General features: G+C 38.6%; 1 protein-coding gene across 22 annotated transcripts in view; it reads right to left on the reverse strand.

The window, feature by feature from the left end:
• Positions 1 to 26,589, reverse strand: part of DLG2 (discs large MAGUK scaffold protein 2) — a 1,600,462-nt gene that overhangs the window by 326,938 nt on the left and 1,246,935 nt on the right. For all 22 annotated transcript variants that reach the window (XM_056115953.1, XM_056115951.1, XM_056115947.1 and 19 more), the window contains one exon: positions 13,937 to 14,039. In XM_056115953.1, the coding sequence (XP_055971928.1) occupies positions 13,937 to 14,039 (103 nt within the window). The remainder of the gene's footprint in view (positions 1 to 13,936; positions 14,040 to 26,589) is intronic.

Below are 26,589 nucleotides of genomic sequence, written 5' to 3' on the forward strand. Positions count from 1 at the left end.
CACCGTGCAGTCTTTTGCCCCCGCGCCTGGGTGTCCCTCGCCGGGACCCCTTGGAGGGGAGCAGGTTGAGCTTTCCTCCCCACCCCAACCGGGGCTCCGGCAGCCGAAGACCTCCAGGACCAGCCACCACCATGCTGAGACCACTCTCCACACACATGAAGGTACTGGCAGAGAGACAAAGCCACGCGGGTTCCGGGGCCGAGACCTCCAAGCCTACTCGGATTGGAGTCGAGCATCCTCCACCCAGATCCTCCAAATTCCAGCAGGCGGGGGTCACACCCACCACCTGGCCCCCTGGCGCCGTGTAATCCCATCAGCGGCCAAAACTCAGAGACTATAAAACCCAGCTCCCGGAACTGCGCGGCCACATTCGCGGCCATGCGACATCTTATCAGGACATCTTTTTATGACATCTTATCATCTCATTCCTACTTTGGACAAACTTGCAGGCTATCGAATGTAGCCTGCCCACAGGGCAGAGTCTGGCAAACTCCCCGTGGCGTACCCAATATGCCAAATACCAGTAACATTGATGGGTCTCATTCTCCTAAAGAGCCGTGAATATAATCTCAGGGCTAGGATGAAAGAGACGTTACTGGGACCTGCTCGAGGCAATCGACGATTAACAGGATGACGAAATGAAAAATGAAATGAAATATCACCATGAAACAGTATTCTTGAAAATAGAATTTGCAGACTTATAAGACTATCTCTCCAGATACTCAAATACTTAATGATGAAGAGAAAGGGGAGTATACCTTCCTCACTTCTAGAAAATTCTCTTAACCTCAATACTGAGTGCATAATACCTCAAACTCATTTGAAAAGCTCTAAATTTTGCTTCTTCTTAGTGTTACATACTTATTTCTATCCCTCTTATAGCTCAAATTTCATAATTAAAGATTACCTTTGGATTTCTCATTTTATGTAATTTGGGAATTTTTGGCACCTAGTGACATATAGCAGTCACTCATTAGTACTGAAATTAGCTAGGACCAAAGAGATAGTTGTAGTATCTTGTAGGTTGTAGAACCTTACATGAAGCTGACACTGGATTGATCTGGATACCACATACTACCTCTCCCACCCTCAGCAACATTAGGATTGATCCTTGAGGCTTGAGCATCATCTGGTGTGGCCCCCAAATGAAAAAACGAAAGTATTGTCAGTGGCTCTATAAGACCTTGTGCTAGAGATATTTTAGCAAGCAAGAAAATATCTTCGGCTGTACTTGTCATTAGCAAAACTCACATCAAATGCATAGTAATAAGGGTCCTAATTCTACTCCTCACTACAGTGTTTTAAAGAACTGTATAAGAACATTGAGGCCAACAGAAGAGAAATATACACCAAGACAGATTTGAAATAACTTCTATATCACCTCCATATTCTAGATGCTCAATCTAGTTTATCCACACATTTGAATAACACCCACTTAAATCAGTCTTCATTTTAAAACAAGAGGTATCTTTCTTCTTTTCCTGAATATGCACCTGATGCTTTAATGATCAATCCCAAACCACACTTCTCTAAATTTTTATTCCCTTAGTTGTTAATTAAGATGGCTAGAGAACTTAGTCTTAAGAACTTTTTCAGATTTCATTCTGTGAAATTTAATTTACTGTGACTGCTAATTAAAACTGTCATCAAAGAACAGTAATTGCAAGCTATGTTGAAATGTCCTTTCCTTTCACACAGTTTAAAGACACAAAAATTCTGCTTCCACTTACTTACAGGAGGAAAGATCTAAATCCATGGAAACTGTTCTCTTTGAATCTAATAGGATTTGACTTCTCCAGAAATAATTTAACTTCATTTTAAGTCGAAGTACTGACTGTTTTGTAGGGCTTTTAAGATTAATAACTTACTATACACAGTTCTTTGTTTATAGATCTGCCATGGCCTAAATTTTACCAGTTTAATAGATTAACTTGTAACGGAAAAGTTTGAGAATAAATTTATTTGGACTAAAAATAATACAAAATGAAATAACTACAAGGAAATGAAAGGTGCAAGAAGCCAAAATAGTCATAATGTCTTGAATTCTCAGACTGAAGAGTAATAGCCCAGTTAGGAAGGAAAATTCACATCTAGGAAATAGAAAGTATTCATGATCATGCTTTTGTAATTCAAATAACATTTATGGTAGACTTAGACTTGGATTCCTGTTGACTACATCTATTAAAAGGAAAATGTATGAAATTATACTTTGGTTCAAGATAATTTTTCTTTTTTCCCTTGACCTTTATCTTGTTTCTCCAAAAACATGTTTTTTTCACTAAACTTAATTGACTTTCTTGATAAAAGGTTGCTGACATATTTCAAAAATTAAACAATAAAAGAGAAAGAATTGCCTCTTCTATCTTCATTCAGCTAATGTTTTTAAATGTTTCTGATAACTGACATATTATGTGGACATTGAATAAAAAATAATAAGCAAAACAGACATGGCCTTTTCCTTAATGGACTTACATTAATCAAATAAGATTACATTCATGAATTATGCAAGCTAAGATTAGTATTATATAAAGAAAAGAGCTAGCACTTAGATTCTTAGGGTAGAGTTACACTTAGAGTACGCTAAATCAGACCAAAAGAAACAAAATGGTCTAATTAGAGGGTTAAGAAGTTTTTGCTATGTCTGACCCCTCTTTCTGATTCGTTTTGCTTAGCATGATACGCTGAAAGTAGACTATAGACTGAACATGACTGCCGCTCAATGCCTCTTTTGCAAACCACAGCACCCAAAAGGAGAGAGAGACCAAAAGGGAATGACCTGCCACAGAGGCAGGGTTGAATGGGGGGGATAGGAGGGATACTGGGATTCGTGGTGGTAGAGTATGGGCACTCGTGGAGGGATGGGTACTTGATTATTGTATAACTGAAACCCAAGCACAAAAGTTTGAAAGTCTACTCACGGTGTTTCTCTAATACAAATTTAAAAAACAAACACACAAACAAAATATCCAATACACTAAATAGGTACTATAGTAATTTTTAGACATGGTACCCATTGATATGCATTTAAACCTCTTACTGCTGTGTTATGTTGATAACATATATAAATATTAGATAATGCTAAAAAAAGAAGTTTTTGCAAGTAAACAGTTCCTTAAACTTATGAATGAGTTTGTATTGATTTTTCAAGGACGAATGGAGAAAACAGTCATAAGGAAGAAGAGGGAAAGGCAGTTGAAGTTGTCTAGTATGCATGAAGGATGGTCTCTACGATGCTAAATGCAAACAGGAGGAAGGGAAACACATGCTTGTGGAGGGAAAGGGGAGACAGAGGCAGGTCATGAGGGATGTGGTAGTATTTGATTCACTCTCCCAAAAGCTACCAAGTGGGAAAGTTTTAAACCAGAGGCTGACACATCCAGGTTGGCTCTTCGGAATATGGCTCTTGCTATAAAAAAAAAAACCTAGGCCAGAAAACTCTGAAGTGGCAGCAAAACTAGCAGTTCAAAGTCCCAGATTATAAGGAGGAGAAAGAATTGTGGGGTGAGGGTAGGGATGAGACAGGCAGCAACACGGGGAAGGAGACTCCAGTATGTCAATGCTACAGGTTAGTGGTACGGTCAAATATTGAAACGACAGAGTCAACAAAACTGAAATCATGAGACCTAAACTTTAACAACCAAACTCAGAATGGTGCCTGTCAAGAAGCATTCTGGGATTTAGGAGGGTACTCAGCGTGATGATACAGTGGGTAGGGCTGTTGCCTTGCATGTGTCATACCCAGTTAGACTCCCGGTATCCCGTATGGTCCCCCAAGCACTGCCATGAGAAATTCTTGGGTATGGAGCTAGAAGTAAGAACTGAGCATCACCAGGTATGGCCCCCCAACCAAACAAAAATGCATATTTTCACAATATTTCAGGCAGTGAGAGTTTAACTCTCAGTTGAAATAGCCACAAATGACAAGTTCTTCAGGGCCTCTTGGTAGTTTAGAAGAATATTTCTCAAATTTCAATGCACATCAAAATTATAAAAATGTGAATCTCAATAAAATGAAGATACTGACTTAACCTACCTAGATTGGTGCTGGTTACTGTACATTTTAGACAAACCTCATTTATATCTATACTGCTGATTCATAGACCACACTCTAGAACTTGGTACAACAGGACTTTAGAACATTTTTTACTTATGTATTAAATTTTATTTTTGGCACCATGGTTTATAAACTATTTAGTAGGGTTTTATACATGAACTATTCTAGTACAATATTGTTTTGTATATGTACCACAGTTCATCTTTTCTTGGACACTTGTTTTATTTCTCAATTTTTGTTATTGTGAATAGTGCTGCAATAAACATATGGGTGCAGATGTCATTTCAGAATAGAGTTTTTGAGCCCACGAGGTAGATGCCCTGGAGTGGAATTGCTGTGTCATATGGAAGTTTAACTTGTAACCATCTGACAAATGCCATTTTTTGAGAAGTGTAGAACAACTTGCATTTCACACAACTTTCCTGCCTAACTTCTTTTAGGTCAGTCTTGCTAAAATATTACTTTACTACCAAGGCTTTCCCTACTCACTTAAAAATTTTTCCCTTATTTATATTTATTTATACACTTGTAACCATTTGACAAATGCTATTTACTTGACAGGAATGTTTGATTCAATGCTTCACCATTTCCTGAGAACAATGAAACCTCAAAAATAGTCAAAATGATCTATTAATTGACTAAATGTATGAAGGAAGTGCATGACTGATCTCTTCTGTCATGATTCCATAAACTAGACCACACCTATGAGCCTTCTGGCAGTACTCAACTTTATCCTTTGAATATTTCTCTCAGGACCTCAATAATTTTGTTAAATAGCAAAAAGAAAAAGAAATTAGGACCCTGTATTCTCTACTCAGGTTCCTGTTTCCAGCTTCAAATCACCAGACATTCCTCTTTCCTACTTGCAGAATCTTCTGGATCTCTTACACTGCTCCCATCAGTACCTTTAGTAGATAAGACAGCATTAGTGGTTTTCATAGTTTAACAATTGTCTCTGCTTTTTTCCTCAGCAATTTATATAATCCCATTGGTTTTCTTAGTGAATAACTAGGTTTTTTGTTTGTTTTAATTTCAATCCCTTTCAGTAAATTTTCCCCTAGCATATCCTAGTAAATGCTCTTAGACATTTTTTGACATATGTGTGTCAAAAAGATCTAACAAAAGAGGTTCAATAAAAGAGGACTTAAGTTTTAACCTATGCCTGTTATTCATCAACAATGTTAAAGTTTAGTTTTATAATTTTAAAGAAATGTTAGGGCTTATATCATGTTTTTAGTGATACATTACCAAAAAAAGCTATAAATTTTTTACTTTGTAGAAAATAATTTATCCACTAAGTTCACCAAAGGCTTTGCTAACAGAAACCAAAGAGTTGCCATAAAAATGCTGTATAGTGGGTTGGCAAGAGGGTACAGGGGGTAAGGTGCTTGCCTTGCATGCTGCTGACCCTGATTCTGACCCTTGAACCACCTATGGTTCTCCCAGGCATTGCAAGGAGTGGTCTCGGAGCACAGAACCAGGAGTTAGCCCTGAGCATAGCTGAGTACGGCTCAGAAATGCCGCTCTTCACAAAAAGATGTATGATGCTACATCACCAAATGTTGATTTATTCACCCAAGAGCAGTCAAGGAATTCATTTACTTTTTCCACATCAAAAACTGACACTACAGGTCTTTCATAAAATATTCATTCACCAAATACATATAAAGTACCTAGCAATAGTTTTCAACACACTCAGTGTGTTTTATACTTATTTATACTTATTAAACAAGTGGAGACTCACCCACTTATTGTGCTTTTAAATAAAGCACAGTAAAATTCATATTGAAAGAAGTAAAACAAATAATAGAAAGATCTTTTCTCTCTTGACGCTCTCCTGAATATAGGGACGTGCAAACTTTTAAAAGAGACACAGCAGGAATCTGAATGCACATCCGCGGGGTTCAGCAGAACATCTACTTTGTGTCAGCAGACTAAATATGATTGAATAGTGGAGTTGATATTTGAGCCTAGAAAACAAACATAGCTTACTGTTTGAAAGGCAGAATGGGGAATTCCAGGTAGAGAAGCCCACATGAGGAAATGTTAAGTCAGAAGAGTTCCAGATCAAGTATAGGGGCCGGGAGCACTGTGCAGCAGTGGGGGAAATGAAAAGGAGACATTGGAGGAAGATGGTGGGTGAGTGAGGGAAGGCCATGCAGGCTGATTGGGAACATGGCAGCACTATAGCACTCTCCTCCCGTTGTTCATCGATTTGCTCGAGCGGGCACCAGTAATGTCTCCATTGTGAGACTTGTTGTTCCTGTTTTTGGCAGCCCGAATACATCACAGATAGCTTGCCAGGCTTTGCCATGTGGGCGGAATACTCTCGGTAGCTTGCTGGGCTCTCTGAGAGGGATGGAGGAATCAAACCTAGATTGGCCGCATGCATGTATAGTGGGTTGGCAAGAGGGTACCGGGGGTAAGCCTTACCCGGGAACGTGGTGTAAACACAAATAGTGGTGTACAGGTATCCTGGGGCATCTATGTTCTTTATAAATACAGTCTGAAAACAGTGGGGAAGAGAATTGGGAGGGTAGGGACAAAGGTCTGCAGGCGTATGTGTGTGCTTATGTGTGTGCCTGTGTATGCATGTGCATAGGCATATGTGTAGTTCTATGTGTTTGTGTGGGGCTAGAGTACTATAATTTATTTTATGAAATGTTGGAATGACCATTAAATGGTAAAAGGTAAAGGTAAAGGCCCTCCCGTTGATCATCGATTTGTTCGAGCGGGCCCAGTAACGTCTCCTTTGGAGACTTTGTTGTTACTGTGTCTGGCATATCGAATACTCTCGGTAGCTTGCCGGGCTCTCCGAGAGGGGCGGAGGAATCGAACTCGGGTCGGCAATGTTGGCTGCGTGCAAGGCAGACGCCCTACCCGCTGTGCTATTGCTCCAGCCCATTAAATGATAGAGGTATAAATATGATATGATAAATATGATAAAGGTATAGATAAATAATTGCATTATTTTACTTTTGCAATACCTGCGATAAATACATGCAATAAATCTACTATTATTACTATAACAAATTTTGCAATTTAATTGAGAAGTATAAAACAAATTGGATAAAAATTATGGAAAAAGATTAATCACAATGACAGAAAGAGACATTTAATGGGAATGTTCCTTCAAATCTGATTTTAATTCTACCAGTTAGAGCGAGACCTTGAACAAGATTGATAATGAATAATAAAAACTAGAAATAAGCACATTTTAAGCCTAAGTATATAAAACAACTTTAGCCTTACTTTTCACTGTGAAACTTGCCAAGGAAGACACGTATTACTATATTCCTGATGAAAATATTTAAAAAATAGTTTATAACTATCAAAATAAAAAATTAATCCCTAGTTATTTTCAAGTAGAAATGAAAAAACTGAAGAATGATAAACTCTCTATTCATTAGCTCAGCAACATTTTAAGAAATAATAATGATAACTATGACACTGGAGAGAGATTAATCAATTAATAAAATATAGATGTTGTATCTGCATAATAGAGCTACAATTGTAAGTAGTTTAGCAAGATACTCTTTCTCCTTCCTTTCCAGAAAAGAAATTCCACCTAGTTTTCAGTCTGACTTAATTTTAAGACTCCCATAAAGGAACTCACACTTTCCTTGTTCCTGCAGTTTTATGTCTTTTCTGAAATTCCATAATTTTTTTTAAATTTTGGGGCCATGCCTAGCTTTGCTCAGGGCTCACTTCTGTCTCTGCACCCAGGAGCACTCCTGGTGGATTTGGAGAAGCATGTGAAGTGTGGAAGATTGAAAGCAGGTTATCAGTATGCAAGGCAAGTGTCCTACCTGCTGTATTATCTCTCTGACCCCTGGAATTCCATTAATTCTTCCAGAGAGTGAAAGTATCATAAATCTAGGTTACACGCATCAGGAATTAATCTCTGTTAAAGGTATATCTAACACCTTTTCCTCAGCAAAATGGAAAAAAAAATCCCTTTTAAAGACAAAGACTTGGGATGGGAATAAGGATTAAATTTTGTACAGCAAAGAAAATATCTAAATATTGGTGATGAAAACTTGAAAGTAACTGTAAAAGCTTATTTTCTGGATGCCTGGTTCTTGACAATACCAAAGATGCCAATACAGTTTATCTTTGTGTGGAAATTTCACAACACTGGTGCAAGAGGAAAGACATGAATGAGAATTTTCTAGTGGTATCTCATGAAATACTCTAGTTTTTTTCATTTGGTATTTATTTTTAGATTTACAATTTTTTTTGTGCTTGGGTTTCGATTATACAATGATCAAACACCCATCCCTCCACCAGTGCCCATTTTCCACCACCATGGATAATATCCCTCCCACCCCCATCCCTCCCATCCTCCCCTGCCTCTGTGGCAGGGCAATCCCCTGTGTTCTCTCTCTCCTTTTGGGTGTTGTGGTCTGCAAAAGAGGCATTGAGTGGCAAACATGTTCAGTCCATAGTCTACTTTCAACATGCATCTCCCCTCCTGGGAGGATCCTCCAAACACCCTTTATTTGGTGCTCCCTTCTCTATCTGAGCTGCCCTTTCCCCTAGAATGCCTGGCTGGCCTCTAAACTATGGAGTAATCCTCCTGGTGTTGATCTCAGCTATTCTTGGGTATTAATCTCATACTCTGTTACTTTATATCCCCCAGATGAATGCAATATTTCTATGTCTATCCCTCTCTTTCTGACTCATTTTGCTTAGCATGATACTTTCCATGTTTTACCACTTGTATGTAAATTTCATGACTTCATCTTTTCTAACAGCTACTCATTTGGTATTTTAAAGATGAATTATTTATTATTTCCTAAAGATATAGGAGAATTCAAATAGCCTCATCTGATCTAAACACTGATCCTGTTTTTTTTTCATTTTAAGCAACAGTTAAATTAAGACTCCATTATATATTACATTTTCAAAGGGGAAAATGATGGCAAGTGATGTATCGCCACATCCCAACTGATTTAAAGCTGTGACAGATTAAAATAAAACTAGGCTATTAAATCAGTGAAGACACTGTGAATTCTGTTAGTCCTTTAGAATTTTAAAATAAGTTTGCTGTTTTTATGATCGTTTCTTTAGAAACACTTTAAAATCGGTAAGGCAGCCTTTCAATAAGCATCTTGATAAACTGCAGTTTAGTATTCAAGGTACATTTACAACTTGAAGAAAATGAAGTTGTAAGAAAGTTGATGAAACTGGGACATTTTTGTCATTTACTGTAACCTTTAAAACTTTAAAACTTTAAACTTTTAAACTTTAACCTTTGAAACATTATAACTAAAGTTTTAACCTTTAAAACTCAGAATTATTGGGGCTGGAGAGATAGCACAGCGGGTGGGGCGGGTGGGTGCACGCGGCTGATCTGGGTTCGATTCCCAGCATCCCATATGGTCCCCTGAGCACCGCCAGGAGTGACTCCTGAGTGCACAGCCAGGAGTGACCCCTGTGCATCGCCAGGTGTAACCCAAAAAGCAAAAAAAAAAAAAACTCAGAATTATTCTATTCAAGGTTACATGGATGACTATCTTTACTAGCAAGAGCTTCTAATTTGTATAAGTATAGATTGACCATAATATCAGTTTACAGAATTGTTTGAGATGAAAAAACCATCGGAAAAACCATCATATATATGCTAGGTTAGAATGGTATAGTGCTTGAGAAAAAAAAATCCAACAGCTGTCAATTAAATTGAAGCAATTAATGAAAAATTCTTACTCCATATGTGTTTCCAAAGTGGATAATTCCCTCAATGTGGTCTTGAAACTATATAGGAGGAAAATGTACACCTTGCACATCTTGTGTGCAATTGGAGAGTGCTTCCTAATTGTTCCCTTAAAGAAGGCAGATTTCCAGAAGAGGTGGTAAGTAATTTTTATTCTGAAAAGGGATAGTTCCAAATAAGTTTTGGAACTTCTTCACCAACTCTGGTAGTTTCATTTGATGTTTTACCATAGGTAATTTTAAAATTATTTATTTCAATAAGTTATATGTATACTAATTTTAAGAAGTAGAAATACCTTTAAAATTCCAAGGAAATATTCTTTTAGTTGTCATTTTTTCATTTATAATAGTCACATTCCTGATTCACAAGCTTTCAGACCATATCTGTGCAATACCAATAATAAACAAATACTTAGTACTTTGAGGAGGGTAATATTCAGCTGTAAATTTTAAATCTAAAGGCGGATAAAATTAAGGGAATATCAAACACACAAGGCAAAAAAAAAAAAAGAGAGACCACTGACTTCAAGAAGACATTAAAGGCATCCAGATAGGAAAGGAAGAAATCAAGCTCTCACTATTTGGAGATGATATGATACTATATCTCGGGAATCCTACCAAGAAACTCCTAGAAACAATAGACTTGTACAGTAAGGTCGCTGACTATAAAATCAATGCCCAAAAATCCATGGCCTTCCTATAGACAAATAATCAGAGAGAGGAAAGTGACATGAAAAAAATAATCCCGTTCACAACTGTGCCCCAGAAAATCAAATACCTTGGAATCAGCCTAACTAAAGAGGTAAAGGACCTCTACAATGAAAACTACAAAACGCTGCTCCAAAAAATAAAAGAGGACACAAGGAAATGGAAATATATCCCCTGCTCATGGATAGGAAGAATTAACATTGTCAAAATGGCAATACATTCGAAAGCATTATACAGATTCAATGCGATCCCTATGAGGATACCCATGAAATTCTTCAAAGAAATAGATCAAGCAACTCCTGAAATTCATATGCAACAACAAACGCCCACGAATAGCTAAAGCAATTCTTGGGAAAAAGACGTGGGGAGACATCACCCTCCCCAACCTCAAACTCTACTACAAAGCGGTAATAATTAAAACAGCATGGTACTGGAACAAAGGAAGGGCTGCAGACCAATGGAACAGGGTGGAATGTCCGTACACACAACCCCTGATGTATGAACATCTAATCTTTGATAAGGGAGCAAGAAATGTGAAGTAGAGCAAGAAAAGCCTCTTTAACAAATGGTGCTCGCATAACTGGACAACCACATGCAAAAAAATGGGCTTAGACTTCGACTTAACACCATGCACAAAAGTCGGATCAAAATGGATTAAAGATCTCAACATCAGGCCAAAATCCATAAGGTACACTGAAGACAAGGTCAGTAAAATCCTCCACTATATTGAGGCTAACGGTTTCTTCAAAGACGACACTCCACTGACCAACCAGGTGGAAACAGAGATAAACAAATGGGACTATCTTTTTTTTTTTTTTTGCTTTTTGGGTCACACCCTGCAATACACAGGGGTTACTCCTGGCTCTGAACTCAGGAATTACTCCTGGCGGTGCTCAGGGGACCTTATGGGATGCTGAGAATAGAACCCGGGTTGCCCGCGTGCAAGGCAAATGTACTACCCGCTGTGCTATTGCTCCAGCCCCAAATGGGACTATCTTAAATTAAGAAGCTTCTGCACCTCAAAAGATACAGTGACCAGAATACAAAGACAATCTACAGAATGGGAAAGGATATTTACCCAATACCCATCTGATAAGGGGTTGATATCAAGGATATACAAAGCACTTGTTGAACTCTACAAAAAAGAAAACCATAAAAAATGGGGCAATGAAATGAACAGAAGCTTTTCAAAAAAAAAGAAATACGAATGGCTACAAGACACTTGAGAAAATGCTCTATATCACTAATCATCAGGGAGATGCAGATCAAAACAACAATGAGATATCATTTCACCCCACAGACACTGGCCCACATCCAAAAGAACAAAAGCAACCAGTGTTGGTGTGGATGTGGCGAGAAAGGAACTCCCCTTCCCTGCTAGTGGGAATGCCGACTGGTTCAGCCTTTTTGGAAACCAGTATGGACGATTCTCAAAAAATTAGAAATTGAGCTCCAATTTGACCCAACTATACTATTCCTGGGAATATATCCCTGAGAGGCAAAAAAGTACAGTCAAAATGACATTTGCACTTCTATGTTCATTGCTGCACTATTCACAATGGCCAAAATCTGGAAATAAACCGAGTGCCCGAGAACAGATGACTGGTTAAAGAAACTTTGATACATCTACACAATGGAGTACTATGCAGCTGTTAGAAAAGATGAAGTCATGAAATTTACATACAAGTGGTACTACATGGAAAGTATCATGCTAAGTGAAATGAGTCAGAAAGAGAGGGACAGACATAGGAAGACTGCATTCATCTGGGGAATATAAAGTAACAAAATAGGAGACTAACACCCAAGAATAGCCGAGATAAGTACCAGGTGGTTCACTGCATGGCTTGGAGTCCAGCCGCACGTGCTAGGGGGAAAGGCAGCTCAGATAGAGAAGGGAACACCAAATAAAGGGTGTTGGGAGGATCCTCCCAGGATGAGAGACGCATGCTGAAGTAGACTATAGACTGAACATGATTGCCACTCAATGCCTCTTTTGCGAACCACAGCACCCAAAAGGAGACAGAAAACAAAAGGGAATGCCCTGCCACAGGGGTGGGTTGGGATGGTGGGGTTGGGGTGGTGGGAGGGATACTGGGAGCACTGGAGGTGGAGAATGGGCACTGGTTGTGGGATGGGTACTCAATCATTGTATAACTGAAACCCAAGCACAAAAAAATTGTAAGTCTACAACTGTACCACATGGTGTTTCACTAATAAAAATAATAAGAAAAAGAGAGTCATTTGAAATAAAAATAAAGCAAGCACTTTATATCTCATACAAAACTTTCGTGCCTTATGGTATTTTGTGCTTTTTGGTACAGCTATTTACTACTCTCTGCTAGCATACGGACCAAAAATGACTAACTGCACATTTTTTGAAAACCATATTTTTGTGTTTTTTTCTTTCAGAAACCACACTCCTTTTCTAAAACATCTAGCTACAGTGGTGGCACTTGTATGTTTCATTAACAAAGAAGAAATCCCTAAATGATTTTCTAAGAAATAAACCACTCAACAGGTAATTCCAACCATCTCATTCAAAATCATTCCCATCACAGAAACAGATGTTGAAACAAACCAAAAACAAACCAAAAAACCCAATTTAGAATAACTCATAGTGTCTCAGTTGGGCAATTCCATTTATGACAACTCACCACTCTTGGGGTTTACAGTGATGTAGCAGAAGGTGAAAAAATCAAAAATATAAAATATACTCTGTGTAAATAAGGTTAATGCTAAGGGAAAGAACACACCTATTAATTATGGTTTATGTAGACATAGAAATCTCCCCCTCTTGATTCTAAAGTCTCCTCCTCCTCCTTCTCCTCCTCCTCTTCCTCTTCTTCCTCCTCCATCTCCTCCTCCTTCCCCTCCTCCTCCTCCTCCTCCTCCTCCTCCTCCTCCTCCTCCTCCTCCTCCTCCTCCTCCTCCTCCTCCCCCTCCCTCTCCTCCTTCTCTTTCTCCTCCTTTCTTGAGTTTGGGACCACACTCTAGCTGTACTCTTAAGTTACTCCTGGCTCTGTGCTCAAGGATCATTCATGTTGGTGCTTGGAGACCACATATGTAGTGCCAAGAATGAGATCAAGGTCAGCCACATGCAAGGCAGGACCTTAACCTCTGTACTTTCTCTCCGGCCCCAATCCTAATTGTTTTTATAGTGTCTGACTGGCCGACTTTAAGTGTATACTAGAAACAAATATAAAGTTAATTAAGCTGACATTGATTGTTATTTGAATTCATTTGAATTCATCTTTCAAACAGAAGTTGGCAATTGGTGGTTTCCTGGAAGAGCAAGGGTAATAATACGCCTAATGTTATTTTAACACAAACATGTTTTTTTCATTACGTTTCTTAAAAATACGGTTGGTGTTGACTCTGGTTATGACCAGCAATCAGAAACGTGGGTGCATGTACGTGCAGAAATGTATCAGAGCACGGTCACTTTGCATTCTCACTGACCTTCGGGTTGATATTGTGCTATAATTGTCACCGTGTGTCCAGCTCCCTTTAGCGCAGCAGCAGCTTGTTCATGTGACGCTCCACGAAGATCAATGCCATTCACCTGAAGGGGGGCACAAAAATGTTATTATTTCATAGGGTATAGTATTCCGAGAGAAGAACAAAGATTCTCAACACTGCAAGTTTGAAACTATGTCCTGGGGCTGGAGCGATAGCACAGCGGACAGGGCATTTACCTCGTACGTCCTGGGATGCGGATCGGATAGGGCGTTTACCTTGTATGCATCCCATATGGTCCCCGAGCACCACCAGGAGTAATTCCTGAGTGCAGAGCCAGGAGTAACCCCATGTGCAGCTCCTGGTGTCATCCAAAAATCAAATCAAATAAGATAAAACTATGTCCCGTGTTTTAAAAGCCTCAAAAATACTTCCAAGGTACTCAAGTATGAATAAAATAAGTTTCATGGCTTGGAGTAACTTTTGGTCATGGTCTGAATGGGTTGAAACTTTGTATTCTAGGATTTCAGTATGTGTATTTAATATGACTCTGTGAATTTCCTAAATTTCTGGGCTACAGAAAGAGTCTTCAAAATTAGAAGAAAAATAGCGTAATAATGAGAAACACAAGTAATGTACATAGAAAAGTATGTGATGACAGATTAAGATAATCAGAGGGGACTGTATGGAACGGGATTGGCTGCTGGCCAAATCTCTCTCTTTGGTCCTGTGCCTGGTTCTGTCGTCCTGAATTTGGTGAGAAAGCACTGAGTTTTGTTCCAAAATAAACTTAACTGCCCTATTTATCCACCAGAATTCCAGAATGAATTCTGACAAAATGAAATAAAGTATGTCTGGAGTTGGTGTTACTCTTGCTAACTCCCATTTTTGGTCTCATGCCATGAGACTGAGAACACTTGAAAAACAGGCTAAAATTTCTGCCGAAAGGAAAAAATCATCCTGAAATCAAATTTAATGAGAAGCAAAAGTAAAAACCGTTCTTAACTCAATTCAGTCTAAGTAAACACTGTAATTGCTGAGTGCTTTCTAATGACAGTGTTCTGGCTCTGCCTTGGGAGAGGTACTGGGGGTGGGGTACAAAGATGAATAAGACAAGTATTTTGAAAACATTTCTGCTTCAATTAAACACACAGTAAGTTCAGTTTCTAAGCTGCACAGTTAGGTTCTGTGTAACCATTATAAAATTCTACTTCCTCTTATTTTCAGAGAAGATGGCTACAGCCATAAAGTAGAATAAGAGAATTGAATGAGTTTCTCTACACATAAATATGGAATTATATTTTTTTCTCCTAATCAATATGCTTTAAAATGGTATCGCATAGTGGAGATAGTTACAATTGTGTTCCCCTATCGGGCCTGGGAATTTGTAATATCCAATATCGTAACTTGGGCCTTAAATCATAAATTTTTTAAAATTCTTATTGAGGAAACAAATGCAGTGCAGCACTTGTATTGAGCGTCAGCTTGTTATTCAGGTTCACTCCTGCCTGCTAAGCGGATAAGGAAGAGGAAGGCTGTTAGCCACCCAGGCTTGGCTTGGCTCAGCCCGCGTCCCAGAAAACTGAGGACACACAGAGCCATTGGGAGTGACTTTTACTGAGGATTGCCCTTCATTCCCCAGGTAAATTCCTCCTGCCCACAAAGCACATGACTAGTAAGCAGCTGCATGTTTCTTTGCCTTTCCATAACTCACTATGAACATACAAAGACATCCTAACTGTGACACCTAGTCACATAAAACACAAGAAGCAACTTCAGACTAAGTCACAAAGGGAAAGCAATGCAGAAGCCCACCGGGTTTAGTGAGTGAAGACCTTAGCTGCCTCTTTTGCAAACCATAGCACCCAAAAGGAGAGAGAGAACAAAAGGGAATGCCCTGCCACAGAGGCAGGGTGGGATGGGGGGAATGGGGGATGGGAGGGATCCTGGGATCTGTGGTGGTGGAGAATGGGCACTGGTGGAGGGATGGGTACTCGATCATTGTATAGCACAAAAATTTTTAAGTCTACAACTGTACCTCAAGGTGTTTCACTAATAAAAATTTAAAAAAACTCGACCAGTAATAATGGGTTATATAACCTCTGATAAGGTGTTTAGAAAGAAATTTAAGACAAGTTCCACAATGCCAAACTCCTGCAAAAAGATGACAAAAATCTCCATGGCATTAATTTCTCTCAATGTCAATGGGTTAAATGCACTAATTAAGAGACACAGAGTGGCAGGAAGATTTTAAAAACTGAGCACAATAATCCTCTGCCTGCAAGAAACACATCTGAAAGTCAGCGCAAGCAGACTCAAAGTCAAAAGTTGGAAGTTAATTCTTCAAGCAAATTCTACCCCCCACCCCCTCAATAAAAAGTCTGGGGTGGCCACACTAGTAACAGATGACATAAACTTCAGGCTGAAAATATTGGAAAAGATAGAAAGTTCATTTTAAATAATTTTTTCCAGTAATGTCACATGTTTATTAAGTATCTTGATATACCTGAAACCATAAAATACATAGAAGGAATAGTTATGCACTCCTATACTTTGAAATCACATAAGTATTCAGAGATTTAAAACCAATGTCTAGAAAAACAGAAAATAAAAGAAATAGAATAAATAAAATTTAAAAAATACTCTTTGCATGATGATATAAACTTATTCAAAAAGAAAAGTAAAACTACTAGATGAGAGATTATATTTGAACATCAGTCATCCAATAGTGGGTCACATCCAATATGTATAAATAAGCAGATAACAAACAGGAACGCAAACCACCCAATCTTTTTTTTTAATTAGTTAATCACCATGAGGTATAGTTAGAAACTTACAGACTTTCGTGTTTGCATTTCAGTCATACAATGATAGAGTACAGCATCCCCACCCTGTCCCCTCCTCTTTGGCAGGGCATTCCCTTTTTTCTCTCTCTCCTTTTGGGTGTTGTTGTTTGCAACATTGTGTTTGGTCCATAGTCTACTTTCGGCATGCATCTCCCAACCCGAGCGGGTCCTCCCAATATCCTTTACTTGGTGTTCCCTTCTCTATCTGAGCTGTACGTGAGGCCAGCTTCCAGGCCATGGGACAAGACTTCTGGTCCTTATCTCTAATATTTTTGGGTGTTAGTCTCCTATTCTGTTACTTTATATTCCACAGATGAGTGTAATCTTTCTATCTGTCCTTCTCTTTCTGGCTCATTTCACTTAACATGATACTTTCCACATTGATCCATTTATATTCAAATTTTCATGAGTTCGTCTTTTCTTTTTTAAATTATATTTATTTATTTGGCTGGAGCTATAGCATGGTGGGTAGGGCGTTTGCCTTGCATGCAGCCAACATGGCCGACCCGAGTTCATTCCTCTGCCCCTCTCAGAGAGCCTGGCAAGCTACCGAGAGTATCTCACCCACACGGCAAAGCCTGGCAAACTACCTGTGATGTATTCGATATGCCAAACACAGTAACAAGTCTCACAATGTTACTGGGCTGGCTCAAGCAAATCGATGAACAATGGGAGGTTAGTGATAGTGATAGTGATAGTGATAGTGATTTATTTATTTATTTTTTAATTAATTTAATTTTTATTAGTGAAACACCATGGGGTACAGTTGTAGACTTACAAACTTTTGTTCTTGGGTTTCAGTTATACAATGATCGAGTACCCGTCCCTCCACCAGTGCCCATTCTCCACCACCAATGATCCCAGTAACCTGCCCACCCCCCAGCGCAGCCCCCCACCTGCCCCACCTCTGTGGCAGGGCATTACCTTTTGTTCTCTCTTTCCTTTAGGGTGTTGTGGTTTGCAATAGAGGTATGGAGTGGCCATCGTGTTTGGTCTATAGTCTAATTTCAGCACGCATCTCCCATCCCGGGTGTGCTGTTCCCTTTACTTGGTGTTCCGTTCTTTATCTAAGCTGCCTTTTCCCCCAGCATGCACTACCAGCTTCCAAGCTATGGAGCAAACCTCCTGGTACTTATCTCAACTATTCCTGGGTGTTAGTCTCCCGTTCTTTTACTTTATATTCCCCAGATGAGTGCAGTCTTTCTATGTCTGTCCCTCTCTTTATGACTCATTTCACTTAGCATGATACTTTCCATGTAGAACCACTTACATGCAAATTTCATGACTTCATTTCTAATAGCTTCATAGTATTCCATTGTGTAGATGTATCAAAGTTTCTTTAACCAATCATCTGTTCTAGGACAATCAGTTTTTCCCCCCAGATTTTAGCTATTTTAAACAGTGCAGCAATGAACATAGAAGTGTAGATGTCACTTTGACTGTACTTTTTTGCCTCTCTGGGATATATTCCCAGGAGTGGTATTGCTGGGTCAAATGGGGGCTCAATTTCTACTTTTTTGAGAATCATCCATACTGTTGACATTCCCACCAGCAGTGAAGGGGAGTCCCTTTCTCCCCACATCCGTGCCAACTCCAGTTGTTCTTATTCTTTTGGATGCGGGTCAGTCTCAGTGGTGTAAGATGATATCTCATTGTTGTTTTGATCTGCATCTCCCTGATGATTAATGATGTAGAGCATTTTCTCATGTGCTTTTTTGCCATTCGGATATCTTCTTTGAGAAAGTTTCAGTTCATTTCATTGCCCCATTTTCTGATGGGTTGGATGTTTTCTTCTTGTAGAGTTCAACCAGTGCCTAGTATATCCTTGATATCAACTGTATATCAGATGAGTATTGGGTGAATATCCTTTCCCATTTCGTAGACTGTCTTTGTATTTTGGTCACTGTTTCTCTTGAGGTGCAGAAGCTTCTCAGTTTAAGGTAGTCCCATTTGTTTATCTCTGTTTCAACTTGTTTGGCCAGTGGCATGTCACTTTGAAGATACCTTTAGCTTCAATGTCATGGAGGGTTTTTCCAACCTTGTCTTCAATGTACCTTTTGGATTCTGGTCTGATGTTGAGGTCTTTAATCCATTTTGATCTGACTTTTGCACATGGTGTTAGACAGATGTCTGAGCCCATTTTTTTCATGTAGCTGTCTACTTTTGCCCGCACCATTTTTTTTATAGTTTTCTTTATCTCTTTTTATTGATTAAGCACCATTTATTAAAGAGGATTTCCTTGCTCCACTTCCCATTTCTTTCTCCCTTATCAATGATGGGAGGGTGTGTGTCAAGATATTCCACACTATTCCATTGGTCAGCAGTTCTGCCTTTGTTCCAATAACCTGCTGTCTTAATTATTACCTCTTTATAGTAGAATTTGAAGTTGTGGAAGGTAATACCTCCCATCTTCTTTTTCCAAAGAATTGCTTTAGCTATTCAATGGTGCTTAGTGTCCTGTATGAATTTCAGGGCTTGTTTGCTCCATTTCTTTGAAGAATATCATTTTAAATGTTTTTAAAAATTTAAAGTACTATAATTTACAAAGTTATTGATAGTTGAGTGTTAGGCATATAATATTTCAAAACCAATCCCACCATCAGTGCCAACTTTCCTCCACCATTGTTACCTTATTTCCTTCCAAAACTCCTACTCCATGCCTCCACTGTCAACTAAACAGGCACATTACAAAATTTCAGTGGTTACATTTTGGATTTCATGTTTTCAGTTTTGTTGAGTCAATGTCTGGGTATTCCACTCTTTTATTAATGATCAAGGGATTTGTACTTCAGGAAGAACTCACACATTTAATCACATATGGACCTAATGAGGGACCACAAAAATACTGAAAACAACTAATAATGGATTTGATTAAAGACTGTAACTGTCACTGTCCTCCTTTTGTTCATTGATTTGCTCGAGTGGGCCCAGTAACATTGTGAGACTTGTTACTGTGTTTGGCATATCGAATACATCATGATAGCTTGCCAGGCTTTCCTGTGCAGTCAAGATAATCTCGGAAGCTTGCCAGGCCCTTTGAGAGGGGCAGAGGAATCGAACTCTGGTTTGCCAAGTTGGCCGCGTGCAAGGCAAATGCCATACCCACTGTGCTATCGCTTCAGCCTTTGAATAAAGACATTGATAGCAAAATAATATTAATTGCATATTTCAACTCTGCTCTGTCACATATCTATAGATCAAATAGAGTAAATCAGCGAGGAATACTTTTTTTGATGAAATAGAAGAAAGTGGTTTACTAGATATTATATGACCTTTCATCTTCAAAAAGCTGAATACACATTATTATCCAATGCACCTGAAATATTCTGCAATATAGATGTTATGCTGGGACACAAAAAACATACTTTCACAAATACAAGAGTATAGAAATCAGATCTCATATGTTATCAGACCATGCCTCACTGAGAGCAGAAGTTGATCATAAAAAGAAAAAGAGAAACAGCTTAAACAACTGAAAATTAAATATCCTGTTATTGAACTATCAGTGGGTCATAGAAGAAATCAAATGGAAAGTAAATGGTTTATGGAAACAAATAATAATGAAGATATGAGCTATTAGAACTTGTGGGATGCAGCAAAAGTAGTGTTAAGAAGAAAATTTAAAGCTAGGCAAGCATTCACCAAGAAGTAAGAAATAGCCTGCATAAATAATTTTACTGTACAACTTAAGAAACTAGAAAATAACAAACAAAAAGGGGACTAAAGCAGGCAAGAGGAAGGGAAAAAACTTAGAGCAGAAATTAATGAACTGAAATGAAATTAAAAAAAATTCCAAAAGATCAATGAAACCAAGAACTGGTTCTGGTTCTTTGAAAGTATAGACAAAATTGATAACTTGCTAGAACACAAAGAAAGAGAGAGTACATTAGTAAACAGAATCAGGAATGAAGGGAAAGTGAGGATATACACACCACAGAAATTCAAAGGGTTATCAGAGATTACTTCTAGAATATTTATGTCATAAAACAAGAGAATCTAGATGAAATGGATAAATTATTGGACTCCTATAACGTCCCAAAGCTAAACTAAGATGACTTGGCATACTCTAACAGACCTACAACTATCAAATAAACTGAAATGGTAATCAAAGATCTTACCAAAAACAAAAACCCAGGCCAAGATGGATTCACTAGTGAATTCTTTCAAATCTTCAAAGACAACCTCCTGCCAATCTTTTTCAGTCACTTTCAAGAAACTGAAGAAACAGAATCACTTCCAATTACTATTAAGCAACGATCACCAATATATAAAAATCAGACAGGGACACCATAGAAAAAGAGAGATATATAGGTTGATATCCTTGATCACAGATTCAAAGTTCCTCTTTGAATACTAGCAAATGAAAAACAACAATTCATCAAAAAGATCATATATGTATGACCAAGTAGGATTTATGTTGGGGTTGCAATGAAGGTTTAATATATGAAAGTCAACCATATCTATAAAAGGAAAAATTGTATTATCATATCAATAGATGCAGAGAAAGTATTTGACAAGATCCAACACAAATTCATGATAAAAACTCTCATCAAAAAGGGAATTGAAGAAACTTTTCTCAATATAGTCAAAGCCATTTTCCATAAGCCCATAGCAAACATACTCAAAGGTGAAACAGTATAGGCCCTCTCCCTAAGATGAGGCACAAGACAAAGTTTCCCACTCTAGATACTTCTGTTCAGTGTAGTACTAGAAATACTTGTCTCATTTAGAAGATATCAGTGGCATCCAGATAGGAAAGAAATAAGTCAAGTTCTCACTGTTTGTGGATGACAGACTATAATTTAAAAAATCCTAAAGAATCTACAAAAAGCTCCTAGGAACAATATGTATAATAAATAGATAGGCTACAAAATTAAAACAGAAAATCCCCAGCTTTCCTATATACAAGTAATGAAATAAAAGAAAGCGATATTAACAAAATGATACCATTCACAATTGTGCCTCAGGAAACCAAGTACTTCGGAACCAGCTTAACTAAACGGGTGAAGGATCTATACAAAGAAAACTATTAAACACTACCTCTAGAAATAAAAGAGGACACCAAGAAATGGAAACACATCACTTGCTCATGGATAGGAGGGATTAATATCATGGAAATGGCAATCTTCCCCGAAGTATTGTACAGATTCAATGCAGTCCCTGTGAGGATACCCATGTCATTTTAAAAAGAAACAGATAAAACACTCTAAAATTCGGGGCTGGAGCGATAGCACAGAGGGTAGGGCATTTGCCTTGCACACCGCCAACCCGGGTTCGATTCCCGGCATCCCATATGGTCACCCCAAGCACCGCCAGGGGTAATTCCTGAGTGCATGAGCCAGGAGTAACCCCTGTGCATTGACAGGTGTGACCCAAAAAGCAAAAATAAAAAGCAACAAAAACCAAAAAAAAAAACCCAAAACACTCTAAAATTCATGTGAAATAATAAACAACCCCCAAATAGCTAAAGAGACCCTGGGAAAAAAGAAAGGCATCACTTTCCCCAAACTGTACTATAAAAAGGTAATAATTAAAACATGGTTTTGAATAGAGACAGACCCTCAGATCAAAGGAATAGACTTGAATATCCTAATACAGACTCTCAGATATATGATCAGTTATTTTTCAATAAGGAAAAAATTTGAAATATGAAGTAGAGCAAGGAAAGACTCTTCAACTAGTAGTGTTGGGAAAAGTGGTCAGCTAATGCAGAAAAAAAAGATGAACTCAGACCTCTTTCTAACACCATGCACAAAAATCAAATCAAAATGTATTAAAGATCTTGAGATCAGACCTGAATCCATAATATTTATGTAGACGTAAATATAGGTAGAACTCTCGGTGACACTGAAGCTAAAGGAACCTTTAGTATGAAACACCACTGACTAAGCAAGTGAAAGCAAAGACAAACAAATGGGGCTACATTAAACTAAGAAGCTGCACTTCAAAGGAAACTAGGACGGCTCACAAAATAGAAAAATATTATTTACCCAGTACCCATTTGATAAGGGATTAATATCCAGTACATATAAGATACTGGTAGAATTAAACAAAAATAAAAAACACAACTCTATCAAAATATAGGGAGAAGTGATGATTAAAAAAATACAACTCTATCAAAATATAGGAAGAAGTGATGAATAAAAACTTCCTTACAGGAGAAATACAAATGGCCAAAAAACATATGACAAAATTCTCTACCTCACCAATCTTCAGGTAGATGAAAATCAAAACAACAACCAGATAATGATTTCTCATAAAAAGACTGTCACATATCAAATAGAAAAAGAACAACCAGTGCTGGTGCAGATGTGGAGAGAACAGGACTTTCATTCAATGTTTGTGGGAATGCCAACTGGTACAGCCTTTTAGGAAAACAATATGGTCATTCTTCAGCAAACTAGAAATTAAACTTTCATATGATTGATGAATACTACGTACGTAAGTATTGATGAATACTATGCCTGGAAATATACCCTAAGGACCTCACAATACAAAAGCCCCACAACAGAAAGGCCATCTTCACTCCTATGTTCATTGCAGCACTATTCACAATAGCCAGAATCTGGAAACAACCCAAGTTGCCAAGAAAAGATTACTGGATAAAGAAACTATGTTATACCTACACAATGGAATACTTTATAGCCATTTGGAAAAATGAAGTCATGAAATTTTCTTATAAGTGGATGGTAATCGAGAGCATAGTGCTGAATAAAATGCGTCAGAGAGAGATATGAAATATGAAGTAGAGCAAGGAAAGACTCTTCAACTAGTAGTGTTGGGAAAAGTGGTCAGCTAATGCAGAAAAAAAAAGATGAACTCAGACCTCTTTCTAACACCATGCACAAAAATCAAATCAAAATGTATTAAAGATCTTGAGATCAGACCTGAATCCATAATATATATGTAGACGTAAATATAGGTAGAACTAATCACACTCATCTGGGATTATAAAAAACAACAACATAGTATGAGAATAATAACCAAAGACAATAGAGATAGGGCCAGAAGGACTGGTCCATTGTAGGAAGCTTGCCACAGAAGTGTGTGTGTTGGGGCGGGAGGTGGGGGGGGGGGGGCGGGAGGAAGTGAGGTTAAGATAAAGAAGGGATGAAGGGACCACTATGACAATGTGGGAGCCTGAGGCCTGAAGGGGAACTGGGAATATTGGTGACTGGAAACGTACACTGGTGAAAGGATGGATGTCAGAACACTGTATGACTGAAGCTCAGCTGTGAACAACTTTGTAACTGTGTATCTCATGGTGATTCAATTTTAAAAAGTCCTTATTGACTGGGCCGGAGTGATAGCATAGCAGGTAAGGCATGTGCCTTGCACATGCCCGACCCAGGTTCGATTCTTCCATCCCTCTCGGAGAGGCCGGCAAGCTACTGAGAGTATTCTGCCCACACGACAAAGCCTGGCAAGCTACCCTTAATGTATTTGATATGCCAAAACTAGTAACAACAAGTCTCACAATGGAGACGTTACTGGTGTCCACTCAAGCAAATCAATGAACAATGGGAGGACAGTGCTAGAGTGCAGTGTCTTATTTGTGGAGGGTCTAGAGCACTTTGGAGGTGGTGAAACCATGAATGCTGATTTAAATTCCTGCCTACAGGATTGCTAAATGCCTGGATTTCATGGAGCAAATAGTCAACTGTTTTATCAAACAATTAGGGTTAACTTTTTAGTTAAAATAATATTATCCTTGGACTTGAGTGATAGTATAGTAGGTAGGGAGTTTGCCTTGCATGCGGCCAACCTGAGTTTGAGTCCCAGCATCCCATATGATCCCCCAAGCACTGCCAGGAGTAATTCCTGAGTCCAATGCCAGGAGTAATCCCTGTGCATCGCCAGGTGTGACCCAAAAAGCAAAAATAATAAAATAATTTTATTATTATTCTTTAGTTTAAAATTATATTATTCTGTTCAATAAATTTCTATTGCTTCAGAAACACAAACATGGAAGGGCAAAACCTGTTTCACCATCTCTACTCTCAGAGATAGTCACTTCTCATTTCTTGTGTCTCTTTATTTGCCTCTCTGAGGATTGACAAATCACACAATTTGTCTTCATACAGACAAACCATTTTCTCTGTCACTAAGCCACACACTAAGTTCACCAACTTATTCGGAAAGTTTACATTTCATAATTTATGATATTAAGCATCCTATTGTATTCTCTTTATTAATTAATAAAAAGGTAAAGGTAAAGGCCCTCCCGTTGTTCGTCGATTTGCTCGAGCGGGCCCAGTAACGTCTCCATTGGAGACTGTGTTGTTACTGTGTCTGGCATATCGAATACTCTCAGTAGCTTGCCAGGCTCTCCGAGAGGGGCGGAGGAATCGAACTCGGGTCGGCCATGTTGGCCGCGTGTAAGGCGAACGCCCTACCGCTGTGCTATCGCTCCAGCCCAATTAATTAATTAATTAATTTTTATTTGGGAGTCACCACCAGCAGTGCTTAGGGCTTACAGCTGGCTGTGTGCTCAGGAATCAACTGGCTGTGGTTCTTGGGAACCATGTGCAGTGCCAGAAATGGAACCTCAGTCAGCTGCATGCAATGTAAATGCCGTACACACTGTACTGTCCCTCTGTACCTCATTAGTGATTTAATTTTTTTGTATAAAAATACCAGTTGATATGATATGAGGCAACACAATAGGATAGCTGACCCACAAAATTTAGTTGTTGGGGGTGAGGGGGTTTGAAAGTCAGGGGTATTGGGGCCCTTAGGGGAGGAAGTTGGGGACACTGGTGATGGGCGTGGTGTTGAAATTATGTGCATAGAACTCCCCCCCCCAAACAGTGTTGCAAATCACAGAACTGCAATAAAAATCTTTAAAAAAAAAAGAATTTAGATAGGGAGCATAGGCAAGACCGCAAACCACCTCCCCCCACCCCCAAACACACACCTACACAAACTTGGATAAGAATTTCAAACATTCCTACTAGCTTATTATTTGCATTATTATATTTACATTATTATATTTTTAACTATTTTGCCTTTTCCCTTATGTGCTATTTCCAGCCATACAGATGCTTAAAGTGTTTTCTATGGTACCTGGATAGTATAATGAATAAGGTGGTTGCCTAATTGCAAGCAGCCTTAGTTTCAAGTCCCTGCACAACCAGAGTTATCCCTGAGCAGAGGATTAGGAATTAAGTCTTGGCTATAGCTGGATTTTGGCTCAAGAACAAAACCAAAAATTTTATGCTGAGAAGTTTATCACCTTGTCTTTTTAGTTTTGAAGTTTTGTATTTTATCTTCTCTTAAAAATACTTAATAAATTTCCCATGCTTTTATCTAGTAAAACCAATGTATTTTTCCAGCCATTTACTCTTTGATCTGCTGAACTATATTTTGATGTTTGGTGCAAGAACTACATAAACTCACCATTTCTTGGACATTTAGCATCAATTTTCTACATTATTCAACGTTCTATGAACCCTTTATTTTTTTCTTGATTAGTATGTTAAGAAAGCATTGTAGAGTGGAAAAGAACAAGACTTGTGCCATAAGGAACTGAATTTGAATCCAAAGTCCACCAATTATAGTGAGAAAAGTCATTTAAATCTCAGTTTTCTTAACTGAGCTGGGTTTTATAGGGGCCCCTTGGAGGGGAGCGGGTTGAGTTTTCCTCCCCACCCCGACCAGGGCCCCGGCAGCCAAAGACCTCCAGGACCAGCCACCACCATGCTGAGACCACTCTCCGCACACATGAAGGTACTGGCAGAGGGACAAAGTCACATAGGTTCCGGGGCCGAGATCTCCAAGCCTACTCGGATTTGGGCCGAGCATCCTCCA

The sequence above is a fragment of the Sorex fumeus genome, unplaced genomic scaffold (genome assembly GCF_029834395.1).
Source record: "Sorex fumeus unplaced genomic scaffold, SorFum_2.1 ptg000030l, whole genome shotgun sequence".
Classification (NCBI taxonomy): Eukaryota; Metazoa; Chordata; class Mammalia; order Eulipotyphla; family Soricidae; genus Sorex; species Sorex fumeus.